Source organism: Lepus europaeus, unplaced genomic scaffold, assembly GCF_033115175.1.
Source record: "Lepus europaeus isolate LE1 unplaced genomic scaffold, mLepTim1.pri SCAFFOLD_3_1, whole genome shotgun sequence".
Lineage (NCBI taxonomy): Eukaryota > Metazoa > Chordata > Mammalia > Lagomorpha > Leporidae > Lepus > Lepus europaeus.
In genome coordinates this window covers 2,728,421-2,746,966 of record NW_026909276.1, presented here as the reverse complement: position 1 = coordinate 2,746,966, position 18,546 = coordinate 2,728,421, and the positions used below count along the sequence as shown (strand labels likewise).

The 18,546-nt window shown below is 35.1% G+C and overlaps 1 protein-coding gene across 1 annotated transcript; it reads left to right on the top strand.

Moving 5' to 3' along the window:
- Positions 1-5,072: 5,072 nt before the first annotated feature.
- On the top strand, positions 5,073-15,032 carry LOC133755088 (vomeronasal type-2 receptor 116-like). The gene is given in 9 exon segments (XM_062185377.1): positions 5,073-5,125; positions 5,714-5,841; positions 5,844-6,004; positions 7,635-8,440; positions 10,531-10,697; positions 10,700-10,764; positions 12,214-12,337; positions 14,120-14,386; positions 14,389-15,032. Coding segments are annotated over 9 exon segments (2,415 nt in total).
- Positions 15,033-18,546: the final 3,514 nt, after the last annotated feature.

Below are 18,546 nucleotides of genomic sequence, written 5' to 3'. Positions count from 1 at the left end.
AATTTCTTTTTCAACATCATTCTTAGACAATTTCTGTGTCATCACAGTGAAAAAGTCATGTTTCCTGCCCCTTAATTTTGTTTATTTCCTTTTTTATATAAAATTTCTACATATTTGTTAGGTAAAATGTGCCAGTTTGATATTTGCATAAGTTCAAAGCCCAGAGCCCTCATTGCCACCTTAAATTCTTTTTCTTTTTCTTTTTCTTTTTTTTTTTGATAATAGCCATTTTTACAAATGTGAGGTAATAAAATTGTGGTCTTGGTTAGCAGTGCAGAGCCCATTTTCAAATATCTGTTTGCTGCTTTCACATCTTGATTGGAAAAACTTAGCAGATCCTTTGTCCACTTTTTATTATATTTGTTTTGAGTTGTGTATGGTCTTTGTATTACTCCCTTAATCATACTAGGTTTGCCAATATTTTGTATATTCTTTGCATTCTTTTTAATTTTTCCTTTAGTATGCAGAAATATTTTTGTTTTAGTTTTTTCAGTCCTGCTTCCTTTTGCCAGCTGTGCATTTGGTGTCATATCTAAACCATTGTTGAGGTCTAGTACCGCCACAGCTGTGGTAGACATTTGTGAAGTGAAACAGTGAATGGTTATATTCTCTTTCCCTCTTTTTCTCTATGTGTCTCTTTTTTCTTTTTTTAAAAAGCTTTTATTTAATGAATATAAATTTCCAAAGTACAGCTTATGGGTTACAATGGCTCCCCCCCCATAACTTCCCTCCCACCCACAACCCTCCCCTTTCCCACTCCCTCTCCCCTTCCATTCACATCAAGATTCATTTTCAATTATCTTTATATACAGAAAATCAGTTTAGTATATATAAAGTAAAGATTTCAACAGTTTGCCCTCACATAGCAACACAAAGTGAAAAATACTGTTGGAGTACTAGTTACAGCATTAAATCACAGTGTACAGCACATTAATGACAGAGATCCTACATGATTTTTTTTAAAAATTGATTAATTTTCTATGTAGTTTCCAATTTAACACCAAGTTTTTTTTTTCATTTTCAATTATTTTATATACAGGAGATCGATTCAGTATATACTAAGTAAAGATTTCATCAGTTTGCACCCACACAGAAACACAATGTGTAAAAATACTGTTTCAGTACTAATTATAGCATTACTTCACATTGGACAACCCATTAAGGACAGATCCCACATGGGACGTAAGTACACATTGACTCCTGTTGCTGACTTAACAATTTGACACTCTTGTTTATGGCGTCAGTAATCTCCCTAGGCTCTAGTCATGAGTTGCTGAGGTTATGGAAGCCTTTAGGGTTCACCGACTTCGATCTTATTCCGATAGGGTCATAGTCAAAGTGGAAGTTCTCTCCTCCCTTCAGAGAAAGGTACCTCCTTCTTTGATGGCCCCATACTTTCCACTGGGATCTCACTCACTGAGATCTTTCATTTAGGTCTTTCTTTGGAAAGCCAAGACACTATGTGTTTCTTTTTTTTTTTCAAACTAATTAATTAAGAACTTGTAAAAACTACTTGGAGTACTTGGTAATAAATCAGAGATAGATTATATGAATGAGTTTCTAGTGTTACATAGACTGGTGGCGTGACTACAGTTCATTGTAATGTATTCTTTATTTTATGAGCAAGTAAAAGAAAGATATTCTAATGCTCTGATCATGAGTTGTAATGTCAGAGAAGGGAAAAAGTTACTTATCTTGATTTGATCATTACACATTGTATATATGGATTAAAATTTCACACTGTCGCCTGTAGATATGTATAATTACTGTCAACAAAACATAAACTCATAACAGCATCTTACTAGGTGTAAAAATATTTAAATTAATATCACAACTACTATTACAATCTTTGGAAGTATTGTATTAAGACAAACATATTCTGAAAATAACTGAATTGGTATTTTCCTAGGCTAAGTGGAGAAATTAGAAGGCAGTACTCTACCTTAAATTGGTAATCAATATATCTCTTATATTTTTTCATGTAAGCAAAATGAAGTAGTTCTTTAACTGTCTAATTGTCTATGGAATTAATTTGAATTAGGTAAATATCAAACAAGTAATAAGGAAATAAATGGTAGGTTAAATTTAGTGCAAAAATTTCTTGAAACATGCATATTCTTTATGATTTTAAATAATTTTGAACAAAAATGAGTGTATTTTAATTTCATGCTTCACAAAATATATGAAACCCCTCATATTTGTTGGACTTCAGTTTTAATGTAGGACTGCCTTCAGGGTTTCCTCTAGGTCTGGTCTGGAGGTTATGAATTCTCTCAACTTTTACTTGTCTTGTAAAAGTCTTATTTCTGCTTCACTTTTAAAAGATAGTTTTGCCAGATGTAATATTGTAAGTTCTTTTCTTCCATGATCTTGAATATATCATTCTATTCTTTTCACACCTGTAGAGTTTCTGAGAATTCTGCTCTTAGATTATTAGATTTTCCCTGATAGATAACTTGACAATTTTGTCTCATGCCTTTGGGGATCTTTCACTAACCTTGACTTTTGCCAGTGTGTCTATGCCTTGTAGAAAGTTTCTATTTGTTGATTCTGGATGGGGTCTTTTGAGCTTCCTATATTTGGTTGTTCATATTTCCTTCAAAACTTAGGAAGTTTTCAACAATTATTTCATTCAGTAGTGTTTCAACATCATTTTCCTTCTATTCTCCTTTAGGTATCACTATAATAGGAATATTTGTTCACCTGGTGAAATTATGCATATTTCACAGGTTTTCTTTGTCTAAGATACTTTCTTTTTATTTTTGCCCACTTTATTTCAAATTTCAAGTTCTCAGGATCAGAAATTCTTTCATTGACTTGGCCTATTTTGTTGGTAAATTTCTCAATTGTGTTTTTTTTTTAATTTGGATGACAGAACCTTTTATCTCCAAAATTTCTGATTGACTCTAATATTTTTTTCTCCATTTCATATTTCTAATTCATATCATGCATAGTTTTCCTTTTTTTTCTGAGTTGACTATCTGTATTTACTTTTATCTCATTATGATTCATTAGGATCATTATTTTGAATCATTTTTTAGGTAATCATAGATTTCTTTCACATCAGAATCTACTTTTGGATAGCTATTGTGTTCTTTTGGAGGTTCCATGCTTCTTTGCCTCTTCACTTGCATTATGTTCCTACACAGGCATCTGCACATGTAATAGAATAGTTTCTAATTTATGGAGTACCTTTCATGGGAAAACAGGGTTCCACTTGTGTAGTTTCTTTGGCTTTATTTGTAGGTAACCCCAGGACTCTAACCTCCAAAGGATCTTTACAGGTCTAATCAATATCAGTAATTCTATGTGTCCCACAATGGTCCTGTCTCTTACAGTTCATTGAGGTAGTGGTTGTATTTTCTAATGGATGAGGGCTTCCAAAGATGTATGTCTTCAGACCCCAGAGACTTGTATGTCATTTTCACTAGGGTTTGTGGTGATAGTAGCCACATTTCTAGTCTGTTATGCACAAGAAGGGCTGTCCTACTATGTCACCAGACAAGCCTGAGTGATGCACGTGCTTCTGGAACTGATAATTGTAGACCTGCAATTAGTGATGTGGATGGGAAGTAATACTGAGTAGTAACACTGGGACTTACAGCACCAAAATCCTCAGCCCCATCTCTTGTAAATATAAAAGGAGACATTGCTCAGTTCCTACAGAGTGAAACACAGGTCATTGTGGGGATTGACAGGTGTGGGTCTGGAACTCTGAAGTGTAGACAAGATTTCCCCTGATTCTGAAGATTACATAGAAATGACTTTGAGGATTGTAATGCTAACAGTCACAACTCTGGATCTGCAAGACAGGATAGGTATCTTATCAATGAAGCAAAATGAAACCATAGATTATGCTGGGACTGTGTACTGGCAGCCATGGTCTTGTAGCAGTGGAATGGAGACAGAGCCTTCATCAGACCCTGCAGGAAAGGCATAGGTGTTTCCAAGACTTATAGAGCCAACAGTAGCAGTGAAAGAGCAGCAGGATACTGTAGAGACCTTACCCATATAAAGCTATGTATCAAGGAAAATCCAATAGTCTAACAGCAGAATTCTCAACAGAAACTCTACAGGTGATAAAAGAATGAAATGCTATATTCTAGATCTTGGAAGAAAATTTCTTATACTCTGAATTTCTGTTAAGATGAAATGAGGATCCTGGTAATTGGAGAAGTCCTCACTTTGTTAGATTATAGTTATATATAGTGGAAATAGTAGTAATGAATACTGGTAATGCAGCCTATATAAGGGCTTTAGTAGAATATGGAAAGTAATCCTACACATCTCATTTTGAAGTTGATGATTCTTACAGATTTTCTATCGCATTTGTGCAGGATCTAAAGTTTAATACCTTACATGCCTTTACTAGGGAAATAGAATTATGCTGATCTTCTTCCAGCTGACAGCAAGAGCTACAAATAGCGTAGAAGAGAATAAAAATTTTTCCTACAAAAAGAAAAATCATCACAATAAGAGAAAATGATGAAAAATTTAAAAACTAATGTTCTTGATTTCCCCTTCAACTAAATTAAATTAAATATTGGGTAGCTCTCAATAGTCTAATTTTTGCTCTGGATATACTTAGGGTATAACAAGACTGTAATAGGAACTAAAAATCTTTCTGGTTCAAGTATTTATATAAAGGCAACATTTCTTTAGGAAAAAGTATAAAAATTAAAATTTCATATGTAAAAATTATATACACAAGATTTTTTACAATAGAAATACTAATTTTTCCTAAATATAAAATTCTGCCATTTGGGAACTGTATAAAAATGTTTCATAAAAATTTCATATAAATTTCATCACATAATATTATTAATCCCAACATCAAAGCATAAGAATCAATGCAGATGAACTAAAGTATGATTGGATAAATATGTATAGCATGACAAAATTTATTAAGAAGAGTTTTTATAAGATTCAAATTATAGATGGAATATAAAAAATAGAAGATACTCAGACCAATTATAAGGAAAATACAAAAGAATCATCCTGAGAATGATAGGACATCCATAATCTTGGACACATAGAGTGTGATTACTCTTATTAAATTCCAAAACGAGCTCATGATTTTGGTGAAGATACCTAGAAAAATTCAGAGAACTTTCAAGCATAAAATGTGAGTTGATGAGGATAATTCAGTGCAGAGAAAAACTGTAAACTAAATAAATGTCATGAGTTCTCTAACAATGATTTAGAAGTCCTGAATCAAATGTTCATTTTCAAGGTAAATGTAATTTAGCAAATCTGCATTCCTCAGTTGATATATTACAATATAAAATTATAGGTTGTAACCCTGAAAAATGATTCAGTATGGTTACAGAGGATGCCACTTCCCAGTGTTTGAACAACTAGCAACGTAGGTATCATATAAACTATTCAAGAACTAAAAGAAAATAAAAATGCTTTTATATTAGTTTCTGACTTCAAGGAGAGATGGGTTCCCATATTTTGATAAGTAAAGACTTTTCTAAAGAGTTAATGAAGATGAGTGTACACATGACACACTTTGTTTCTCAGGAATCAAAATCCCATTTCAAGATCTTCCAGAGACCTTGGAACCTAAGTCCTGCCATCTCAATGTGCAGGGCTGGAGGATCACTGAATGCAAGCCAGAGTATGCTCATTGCAACTTCAGGGCTTGGTTGGGGGTCTTCCCTGAAGTCCATGATCTGACCCTTCTCTGTAATGCTGCCCCTCTACCTAGGTGGTTGTGGAAGAACTACCAGTATGTGCTGACCTTTCACTTTACCATCCAGGAAATTAATAAAGACAGCCACCTACTTCCCAATTTGTCTTTGGGCTTCCAGTTCTACAATGCTTTTTCCAGTGATCAGTTCATCTGTGGAGCACTCTGAGATGGCTTTCTGGAGACAATATACTTCTCCCTAATTACACTTGCCAGACACAAGAAAAATCAGTTGCAATTATTGCTGGAAGTACAGCAGCATTTTCTGCTGAAATTGGAATGCTGTTGGAGCTCTACAAAATCCCACAGGTAAATGTGCTGTGAACTCTGCAGAGAGATATTTGAATCTCCCTCATTACCATTTTCTCACCTCTGATGAATGGGGAATGTGGAAGCCAACTATACCCATCACACCATGGTTTAAAAGAGATACCCAGGAATGTCCAGCGTTGTGAAATTATTAACAGGTGAAAGGAGAGTAAGAAAGGGAGTAAGGGTTGGTTATGGAGATCTTTCACTCAGATTACTTTCTAGTGCCAATACATCCATCCAGGAATATTGTCTGCAGAACACTCAGAGCTCTGTGCCTCAAAAGAGCTATCCATATCATAGAGGAATCTTCTATCCTAGGATAGGGCTATCTACAGGGGTATGCACAACCATATCTGGTTTTCCTTAAAGGCAACATTGAAAATCGGATCTCCTCAAAGATACTAACGAGTGATTGAGGTTGAGTAGTTAGAGTAGTGTTCATTGACTGTCTATCTAAATCTGACTTACATCTACCCAAGCAGATTTCTTCACAAGTCTAACAGCAAATGTTTCATTTGCAACTCTTCATATCACAAATTGTTTTTATTTGAGAAGTAGAAAACAAGGACAGCCAGAGACACTGAAATAGTTGGTTTACTCACTAAATATTCACCATAATGCTTGTTTAGCTGTATATTGCAGACTCTGAAATCTAGGAAATCAATCCAGGTCTCTTATTTTGGTATAAGGATCTTTTTTTTATTTTTATTTTTTTGACAGGCAGAGTTAGACAGTGAGAGAGAGAGACAGAGAGAAAGGTCTTCCTTCCGTTGGTTCACCCCCACAAATGACTGCTACGACTGCACCGATCTGAAGCCAGGAGCCAGGTACTTCCTCCTGGTCTCCCATGCATGTGCAGGGCCCAAGGACCTGGGACATCCTTCACTGACTTCCTGGGCCACAGCTTGACTGGAAGAGGAGCAACTGGGACAGAATCCGGCACCCTAACCGGGACTAGAACCCGCGGTACTGGCGCCACAGGCGGAGGATTAGCCTAGTGAGTCATGGCGTCGGTATAAGGTTTTTAATCTAATCAAGCCACCACTACTGCCTTCCAGGTTCTGTATTCCTGCCGAACACAGATCACAGTAGCATAGGAGAATGTGGGGCTTTAAAACTATTTTACCAAAAATCAAATATGGCAATTTATTGTGTTCTTCATAATAAATTGTTATGTTGTAAAGCTAAGTTAACTCCAAATTATTAAGAGAATAATGTACTAAAGATTTATTTCTCTGTTGGAGTTTATGTCCCATACTAGTTGCTGGAGGAGTAGGCTCTGGTCCACAAGTCTTACAGGGTGAGAATAAGGAAAAAACAACTACCTTAGTGATACTGCATCCAAAGTTCATGCATTCCCACTCAAGTCACTAAGAACACATAGGAATCTCATCCATTTTTAATGCTATGAATAAAGAATCCATTTCTTCTAAAAGTGGTTGACTTTGGGAATGTTTTTTCTGTGTGTAGAATGAGAGAACTGAATTATCTCCACAGCAGTCACCCTGTACCCAATAATTTTCTGCTCACATACTTCTCTTTAATAAATATCTTTCACCCTCCCCAACAGAGATAATTCCATATGCCACTGAAATGATAGTCATGATAATTATTTTTTTTGTTTCAGCTAACATATGGCCCATTTGATCCCATGCTAAATGACAAAGACCAGTTTCCATCTCTCTATCAGATGGCTATCAATAATAGTTCTCTAGTTTATGGAATGATCCCTTTGTTGCTGCATTTTGGCTGGACATGGGTGGCACTCTTTGTATCTGATGATACAAAAGGAGAGTGGTTTCTTCAAGATCTCAAAGCAGAGATGGTAAAAAAAAAAAAAGGTCTCTGTGTGGCTTTTGAAGTGAAACTCCCTGCTACTAAGAGAATGTTTGCATCAACTGATATCAGTTTCTTGACTAGGCTCAGAAGTTCATCTGCAAATGTCCATATACTATATGGAGAAGTAAGGAGCCTCATCAATGTGGGCATTGCAGGACCGTACTTTTTAACCACAGGGAAGGTGTGGGTCATGGCAGCAAAGTGGGATATTGTCGTACATGAGACATACCACATGCTACATTCTTTGCATGGAGGCTTCTCATTTTCTCCCCACAGGGGAGAAATTCTTGGCTTCAAACATTTCCTAAAGACAGTGAGCCCTTCCCAATACCCAGAAGACTGCTACCTGAGTAAACTGTGGCTCCACATTTTTGACCGATTATCTGCTGGGTCACTTTGTGGAAAAATTGGAGTGTGCCCACCAAATGCTTCCATTGAATTTTTCCCTGGAGACATTGACATGATGACCATATCTGACTACAGTTATTTGGTCTACAATGCTGTGTATGCAGTTGCCCATGTCCTCTATAATATGCTTTTGGAGAAAGCAGAAACAGGATCCCCAGGAGATACAGCCCAGCCTATCTTCTTCCCTGGCAGGAAAATATACCTCAGAACAGGACATGTATTGAGCACCTGATGGCATCTGATTGGTTTTATGTCAAGATCATTAAGATCCGGAATAATAGAAAATATTGTTTCATATCACCCTAGTTATTGATATCACTGTAATTATTATTTGTTTTTGAAGAATTCTGACAATGGGCTAGGAATTCAAATTCTGTAATGACATTATCACAAGGATTTTAAAGATTTATGTTTTACTTATTTGAAAGACAGAGTTACAGAGAGAAGAAGAGAGACAGATCAAGGCGGGGGGTGGAGAATCTTCCATCTGCTGATTCACTCCCCAAATGGCCCCAGTGGCTGGGGCTATGCCAGGCAAAAGCCAGGAGCTGGAGCTTCTTCTGGGTCTTCAATATGGATTCAGGGACCCAAGTACTAGTGCCATCTTCTGTTGTTTTCCCAGGCACATTAAAAGGGCATTGGATCAGAACTGGAAAAGCCAGGTCTCAAACTGATGCCCATTGGGATGCCAGCATCACAGGTGGAAGCTTAATCTGCTATGCCCCTATAACAATATTTTCTATTGCAGGATGATATGCTGTAAAATATTCTAATACAACTAGTGACAAAGCATAAGAAGAAAAACTTGATTAAAACTATTCATTGGAATGCAGACAAAACCAGACCATATGGCCTGCAGACCATATCTTACAGCAACAACTTCATTTATATGTATATGTATGTGTGTATATACATACATATATACATACACACTGTGAACTATTCCCTCTATGAGAAATTTTTGGGGAAAATATAAATGGATTCTAGATAATACCTATATTGATTTTGAGAAATCCAGTGCTGTTAGGCATGACTACATTTAGAAAGTCTGCAACCATCAGGGATCAAAGACTGACACTCCATTGTTAAATATAAGAACTCTGAGGATATACCTAAGGACAAGGTATGCCTCTTGGGTTACAGATTAACTAGTCTGGATTTTAGTCCTGTATATTTGAATCCATTACCTACTTATAAAATATATTTAGAATTTCCTGCCTGAACATAGAAGGGAAAAATAAATTTATCAAATTTGTTGAACCAAATGAATTTAAAGCCTGTATAAAAGAAAATAGGCATATGTAAAAATTCACATCATGAACAGTACTTCTCCATATAATTTCTATGCTTACATATAATAATAATCTTTCATATACCATTTGTACTTTGCTTGTATATTACTTAGAAAAGTAAGTGACTTTGTCAAGTGGTCTTTCAAAGATAAAGTATAGATTATTTGGGATTCATCTACTCCAATTTAATGAAGATATAATAATAGATATTTAAAGAATAAGACATTAATTTTATCCTGTAGCATATGTCATGAGGCCCAGAAGGTAAAGGAAAACACACATTAATAATATCCTATCATCAACAGATTTGAAATTTTGTTTTTGATCATACAGTACTCTGTAACAACAAAAGATATGCCTATTTTCTACAAAAAGCAATTCAAGGGTAGAGAGAGAGAAAAAAAAACTCTGTTCATTATATTCAAGCTAAATTGATGCATAAAAATTATAACATATGGACATATATATCATAGAATTTTATAACTTTGGACCTACTTAAACTATCAGCAATATCTAGTTTTTAGAAAATATTTATTATGAAAATCTTTTCATGGATTTTCAATTAACCTATATGAAAGACACTAATATTGAATTCAATTATATTACATTTCAAATAGTATACACATATGCATATACCTGTTATACCACCACCATAATGAAGGTATTTAACATATAAATCCATGTTGTGCCCAAATGGAAGAATTAGGGTTAGTTTCCACAAAGTCTCAACTAAAGTTCCATGAAGGAGTTTGCCAAAGATCCCAAAAATCACTCTCTAGGACTCTGATTGGAATAAATACTCTCTATTGGGTTTGTGAAGTAGAAACCATCTACGAATTGAATCCATGTGATGGTGACAAACCAAACAAAATGTAAGCCTCTATAAAAATCTAAAAATGTTAGGGAGGAGGAAAATGATTCCTTAGTACATATGCATTCCCTGCTACTCCTTTGAATTATCTCCCTCTTTCCAATTATGTTTGTCCTTCAGCTTCATCCATTTTTAAAGAAAATAAAATTTACTAACAGTGCTGGGGATGACATATCCTTCCATGAATCAAGAGACCATATGGCACAGTATGATGTCCAGAACATTGGAAATTTTCCTGGTGGTCTTCAATTGTTAGTTAAAATTGGAGAGTTTTCCTCCAAAGTCCACATGAGCAAGTCTTGGTCATCAGTGAAGAGATGATAGAATGGCCTCTTGCATTCAAAGAGGTAAGATTCTGTATCAATGTTGAGCACACACTGGATGATCTGAATAGATTATTGAGACAAGATTAAATGTGACACTTTTAAACTAGGATATAATTCCCATTTCACACCTCAGATTCAAAATATATGGTATTATACATATTCTGAGCTAACATATATAGAAAGTGTAATTATATATATGCTACTGTTTTTTTTTGGTTGGGTCATACATATTCATACAACAACTGAGCAAAAGGAATACATGAAATTAATGAGTAGAGATCAAAATATAGACCTACAGATATTAAGTATGTTCTCCTTATATTCTGAAATCCTTAATCATATATGATGTAGGTACTCATTATTTTAATATACTATGAACACAATTGAATTATGAGTTGATGTTATTACCTCTGTATATATTATTACAATTTTGATTTTTAATTGTGCATGCCATTCAGTCATCAATATATGTTGTACATAAATCTCAAAGCTTTGAGCATTTCTGTCATCTTTTCACAACTGGACTATTCCAGACAATATTTTGTGTGATTTATATAACATCATTTTTTGCATCCCAAATGAGTTAGTAGTTTTCAGAATGTATGCTCTCTCTAAACTAAGAAGCCCAGAAGTAAAACAAAATCCATAGTTTACAACACAATATCATGATTTTTGCTTTGAGTGAATTTGAAAGTGTGTGCACATGTCTTATGCTTTTATAGACAATATAAAATCTTCTATACAATCACCAGTGAGAACATGATGAAAATACACTAAGACATTCAAGTTCTTTTAATCATTACAACACAGAAACCTTCACTGAAAATGTTTTGAATGAAATGGTTCAAAAAGAGGGGACAAATACTCAGAATGAAGGTGGTGATCTATGAAATTAAAGTAATCAGGGCTGGTGCCATGGCTTACTTGGTTAATCCTCCTCCTGCAGTGCCAGCATCCCATAGGGGCACCAGGTTCTAGTCCCAGTTGCTCCTCTTCTAGTCCAGCTCTCTGCTGTGGCCCAGGAAGGCAGTGGAGGATGGCCTAAATGCTTGGGCCCCTGCACTTGCATGGGAGACCAGGAGGAAGCACCTAGCTCCTGGCTTCGGATTTGTGTAGCTCCAGCTGTAGCAGCCATTTGGGGGGTGAACCAATGGAAGGAAGACCTTTCTGTCTCTGTCTCTCTCACTGTCTAACTCTGTCAAATAAATAAAAAAGATAACATACTTTAAAAACAAAGAAATTAATCAGGTACCTTCATAATATTTGGTAAAATGTTGATAAAGCAGGAAACTTGATCATAAAAACCTCTATTATATGTCTAAGTAATACCAGCACAATATGGGTTATGAGATGTACTGGCAACCTGAAATTGCATGTCAAGTTTCTGTTGTGAGGGGGGAAATATTGACATCCTGGCAAAGTAACTGATGATGTGCAAAATCATGACAAATGCTTCTCTTTTCTTCTCAGATTCCCAAATCTGTGTGTAGCCAGAGCTGTGTTCCTGGATTTAGAAAAGTGCCACAGGAAGGAAAACCTCTCTGCTGTTATACATGTGTTCTTTGTCCAGAGAGAGATATTTCTAATCATACAGGTAGAAAATACATAACTTCCCCCATTGAAAACTTCACTGCTTAACTGTTAAAAAAATAAAGGAAGCCAAAGATATTTTCAGTAGGATCATAGTGTATCACTGTTCTCAAAGCACACATTCACCCATTTTTTTCAATTAATCTATTTTATGATCACTACCTCCACTCCAATATATGTAGATTGTTTATTGGCAGTATTCAGCTTATTAAACTCAACTTTGGAAACGATGCTAGCAAACATCTGTCTTTAGAATCCAGTGAGAGATAGTACTAATTTGAGATCATCTATTAAACCATGCAAAAGTTTCATCATGAAATGAGAATATGTAATTATCAAGGTAATCAATGTGTCCCTAGAAGCCTGGAAACAAGCATTTTAACAAGAACTAGTGCACTCAAAGTACTAGAAAACATTTTATTTCTCTTGCACCATAAATGTAACATGATGCATTGTATTAAGTACATATAATTAATACTACAACATTGTGTTTTTGTTGAAATAATGCAGTAAGGAAAAGAGACAAAATGAAAACCTGGAAATGCAACATCCTAAGAAAAGACAATTTGGTATCCCTAAGCTTCTTTTAAGCTTTTGTATTCAATAACTATTTAATGAATTATGTATCAAAAACCTAATTGTTGAAAAACGTAGAAACGTACTAGGCCTAATGAAAAAATATTTCCATTGTTCAAAATACAAGAAATAGACTTGTAATGTTTTAAATTCTCAAAAGTATCACTCAATTACCATCATCTTTGAACATAAACATTTGATTCAATCACTTCAGAGAGAGCAGAGGTATTTTTAGGTATGAAGATAATAAAAAAACTAATGACCTCCAGTATTGTTGCATGAGTGCCACCCCTAAAAACTGAATCAGACTCTTACAGCAGAAGTAGCCAAATGAATACTGATTTCTGTGTTTAAGTAAAATGTAATTGAAACAGAGACATTCCCATTAGTTGAGATGCAGTCTATGACTTCTTTCATGATATTATCACAGAAGTGAGATGTTTCAAGAGTGCAGGCCTCAAGTTATTCTGATGTGTCACATTACAAAAAAAGTTAACAAGTCATCATGCTTTCAGTGATTAATGAGTGCAAAACTTAAAAAGTATAATTTAACTTGAATAAGTTAGTAAAAAAATTTACTCCCAACATCATTATATAAAACCAACACGACTGCATTCAAATCTGAATGTCTTCTAGTCAGACATAGCCTTTCAACATGTATATGGAAAAAATGACTAGAGGAATCTAGAGAAGTGAAAATGTAAAATGACAAAAGACTTGTTCTACTAGATATCAAGTAGTTTACAAAAAGAAAATTCTAGAAATTAGAATATGATTGATAGTAAGATGTCCTCGAAGGTCTAGGCAATTTATTTATCCAACTGAATAGGACTAAGGAAACCCTTAAATCTGATTACCCTAGATAAATATCCTAACTCAAGGCAATATGAGACTTCTCATGAAAAATATATTGCAGACAGTAGAGGAAAAGATTGAGAGGATCCATGTCCTCAGAGATAAAACTGAGCCATAAGAAGGGTCCACCTATCACCCCATTTGCCAAAGTTGCTGTTTGAGTGGATGTGTTGATTGTATCTGAAGATGATCATTCTCCCTGAGTAAGGAGTGAATTAACATGCTTTAGTATGGCCTGATTTTACATCAGAGGCAGTCAGTACTCACAAAGGCATTGCGAAATTGTACTCACATTTTCCACAACAGGGGAAAAAATAAGAATTTGTGAAATTGAAACACTGAGTCTTTTCCACAGATGCAGAGCAGTGTATTCAGTGTTCAGAAGATGAGTACCCAAACAGTGAGAGAAATCGCTGCCTCTCCAAGCTGGTGACCTTCTTAGATTTTGAGGAATCCCTTGGGATGGCTCTGACCTGCATGGCCCTATGCTTCTCTGTCATCACAGCTGCAGTTTTGGGTGCCTTCATGAAGCATCGAGACACTCTCATAGTCAAGGCCAATAACCAGTCTCTCAGCTACATCTTGCTCATCTCCCTCCTCCTGTGCTTCCTCTGTTCCTTACTCATATTGACCGTCCCAACACAGCCACTTGTATCCTCCAGCAAATAACATTTGGTCTTGTGTTCACAGTGGCTGTTTCTACCGTGCTGGCCACAACAATTATTGTGATTCTGGCCTTCAAGGTTCTGAAGCCTGGAAGAACAATGAGGCAGTTGCTGATATCAAGAGCTTCTAACTCTGTCATTCCTATCTGCTCCATGATCCAGCTGATTTTTTGTGGTATTTGGTTGGGAACCACTCCTCCTTTTATTGACAGAGATGCACACTCTGAGCATGGCCACATCATCATTATGTGCAACAAGGCCTCGGTCACTGCCTTCTGCTGTGTCCTAGGATACCTGGGCACCTTGGCCATGGGGAGCTTCATCATGGCTTTCCTATCCAGGAATCTTCCTGACACATTCAATGAAGCCAAGTTCCTGACATTCAGCATGCTGGTATTCTGCAGTATCTGGGTCACCTTCCTCCCTGTCAACTACAGCACCAAGGGGAAGGTCATGGTGGCTGTGGAGGTCTTCTCTATCTTGACCTCCAGTGTGGGGCTCCTGGGCTGCATATTTGTCCCCAAGTGCTACATTATTCGCATGAGACCTGAGATGAATACTTTAAAATATTTTAACAACAGAAAATGTTCTAAGATATTCTGAAGTTCTTTCTCAAGAGTATCTACCACACATTCAGAGTTTGTAACCAAAAACCCAGATTAAAGTAGCACTCTGATACTATAAAGTAACTAAAGTTAATTAAGCTTATTCTCCTAAAAATTTCATTGAATGTGGTAATTTAGTATTAACAATTTTATGACCACATCCCATATTATAGTATCTGAGTTTGGTTCCTGGCCCCTATTCCTGACCCAGCTGCTGAAAAATGTATACCCTAGGAGGCAATGATGATGGCTCAGGAATTGAGGCTTCCATAGCCTTGGAAGCTCATGGCCAGATCCTCAGGAGATCACTGAGGTCATAAATAAGAGTGCTAATTGTTAAATTAACAACCAAATTCATTGTGCACTTACCCCCCATATAGGACTTCTGGCTTTAATGAGTTGTACTATGAGAATTATACATTACGTGTGAGTATGAGTGAAAATTGTTGAAATCTTTACTTAGTATAGAGTTGGTCTTCTGTATATAAAGTTAAACTAAAAAATGAACCTTAATGAAGAATTGGATGGGAGAGGGAGTAGAAGGTAGGACAGGAGTAGTGGTGGGAGGGTGGGTATGAGGGAAAGAACCACTATATTCCTAAAGTTGTACCTATTAAATGTGCATTCATTAACTAAAAGCTTTAAAAAAAACTGTGTGAAATAAATGAAATGTGTTCTCTGTATGTACATTTTTAAAATTAAAAATATAGAATAAATATAAAATTCCTGCATTTGAAATCAAACAAACTTCACTCTTTAACTTAATAGAAAACCAAAAACAAAGACGAAATTGTCTAGAATGACACTGTGGGATGTTTCAAAACCATCATTAAAGTGAATCTTATCACAATGCAGAAATAGCAAAAGAAATTCAACTTGAGTGGGTGACAGAGAATACTATGCATAGATAGCTCTGAAAAACAATGCCATTAAAATGGCCAGAAAAATCAACATGATTTCATTGAGTTGATAAACTTTTTTAATACAGATAGTAACCAACAATCTAGCTGTTTGCATACACTAAGTTACTAATACACTAATGAAAGTAATAAAATCAAAGAAAAATATAAAGTGATATTCATATCACTGTAAATTGTGATCACTTTGTTTGGAGCTGCATAGTTTGGTAGGGATAATTACAAATTACCAAACAAATATAAAGGAATTTAATGAAAACAGTGTAAAATTATATTTTAAAAACTATTACATATTATAGGAACTTATGAAAAGAAAATACCACTTTACAGAAGAATCCAAATGGAGAGATTCCCTCATGTAGAATGAAACAATGGAAAATTTCAACACCAGTGATAAATTTGGAGTTCCCTAAAAATTCCAAAATTTCAAAAAGTGTATGATTCAATAGCATGAAACAATCCATTTTTGTCAGACTGTTCAGATACTGTTTACAGGAAACATTCCAAGACAACCTAAAAAGTTTCAGAGGGCTGATAATCTTATAATGAAAAAAATAATCAAAGTGTCTACAGAATCATGATGTTAGGACCATGATTCTCTAAGAAACTGAAATTATATATAGGGAATAGTATTGAATTCAAAGGGAAAAGAATAAAGGGATGTAAATGTTATGATAAAATGATGTGGTAACTGTGAGCGAACAGAGCATTTTGGTAGGAACAATGAGCGTCAAGAAAATATGAGCCTAATTATTGAATAATTATCCATTAATATTTCAGGTAAAGTCATAAAAATTGCAGGAAATAAAATCCAGAAAATATCAGGACTCTGACAAAATTATCTCAAACAACACCAGCATCTAGAAATACACTATTGAAAATTTCAACATTAATGGGAAATATAATCACATAAAAATCCAAAAAGGGTAAAAAAAAAAAAAGCCCTTGTAAGAGTAAAAATGTACCATGGCCCTAGATGGCTCTAAAAGCTTCAAAGATAAAAATTGCTTGGGTTTCCTAAAAAAACTTTAGTGAATTGTCAACATAATGAAAGAGCCAACAAAAAGGCCACATGTTCACAATGCTAGCACTAGCAAACAATAGCCTTATTTGATGGCAAAATAAGGTAATATTCATATATTCAAACACAAAGTAAAGATTAAATTTTTCTCATATTAAGGTATAGATTATATTGTGATTACTGTGAGTAGAACTTTTATTTTGTGTAGTAATCATAAAGTTTAAGCACGGGGACCACCATTGCACTGCAGCAGGCTAAACCACCACTTGCAATGCCAGCATCCCATATGGGCACTGGGTAGAGTCCTGACTGGTCTTCCAATCCACCTCCCTGTTAATGTGCCTGCAAAAGCAATGGAGTATGGTGCAAGTGCTTGGTCCCCTGTTGCTTACCTTGGTGACCTCCAGGAAGCTCCTGGTTCCTGGCTTCAGCATGGCCCAGCCCCAGGATTTGCAGCTAGTTGAGAAGTTTACGAACTGAGGAAGGGTCTCTCTCTCTGTCTCTCTGTCTCTCTCTCTGTCTCTCTTTCTCTCTCTCTAGCTCTGCCTTTAAAATAAATAAGTAGATCCTTTTTAAAAAGATAAAAATAAATAAATAATAAAGTGATGAGCATATACAAAGGTATTTGAAAAAGAATACATTAACTTGCATTTAAAATGTAAAATGAAGGAAAAATGATGGAAATGAAGCAAATATCTTGGTAATTACCAAGAAAGCCTGAAGAAAAGATACTTAAATCTATAGCTACACTCTAGAACTTCAAAGTTAAAGTTAAAGTTATAGTTCTCTAGAATTCGAGAAAAGCTCAATAGCGTAACAACTGAGAATTGAGAATGACTGAATGGGTTACGAAAGCTCTGAGAATTTGGGGACATAAAATAGCTGTAAAGAGAATTTAGATGATTTCCATCAAGTTGATATCACCAAAAAAATGCCACACAAGAAGGCCTAAATTTAATAGTAGTAGGGTTGGCTTATAATAGGATATTGATGACATTAACAAATCACACAATTGAATTAAAATGCATCATCAATAAAACAATGTATATTTTATAACATCAATAAGTTGATGAAGCCATGATGAAAAAGTTAACCATGATAGGCTATGGTTCTCTGTACAAGGATTGGCTTACACTACATCATTATATATACACATACACATGTATTCAGAATAAAAAATAAAATAAAGAATCAAATACAATACAGAATAAAAAGCAAAGATACAATAAAATAAAATACAGAATCAAATACAATACAGAATAAAAAATAAATATGCATGTTAGTATTTAACCTATATTCTGATTACTGTAAGTAGCAGTGAGCAATAATGTAGGGGCAGCAATAGCATGACAAATGTATACAAAAAACTGTGTGAACCTATGTGTCTTAAGTGTTCACTAAACTTCATAGCTGAAAGAAAAGATCAACAATGATAAGTAAAGAAAATATTGAGTCCTTTACCAGAAAAACTTTAATGAAAGCTACTCACATCTATAGCTACTCTTAAAAATATGAATTATCAAAAGTCTATACTTATAAACCACCAGAAAAGTTAAAACTATATCACATGGAAA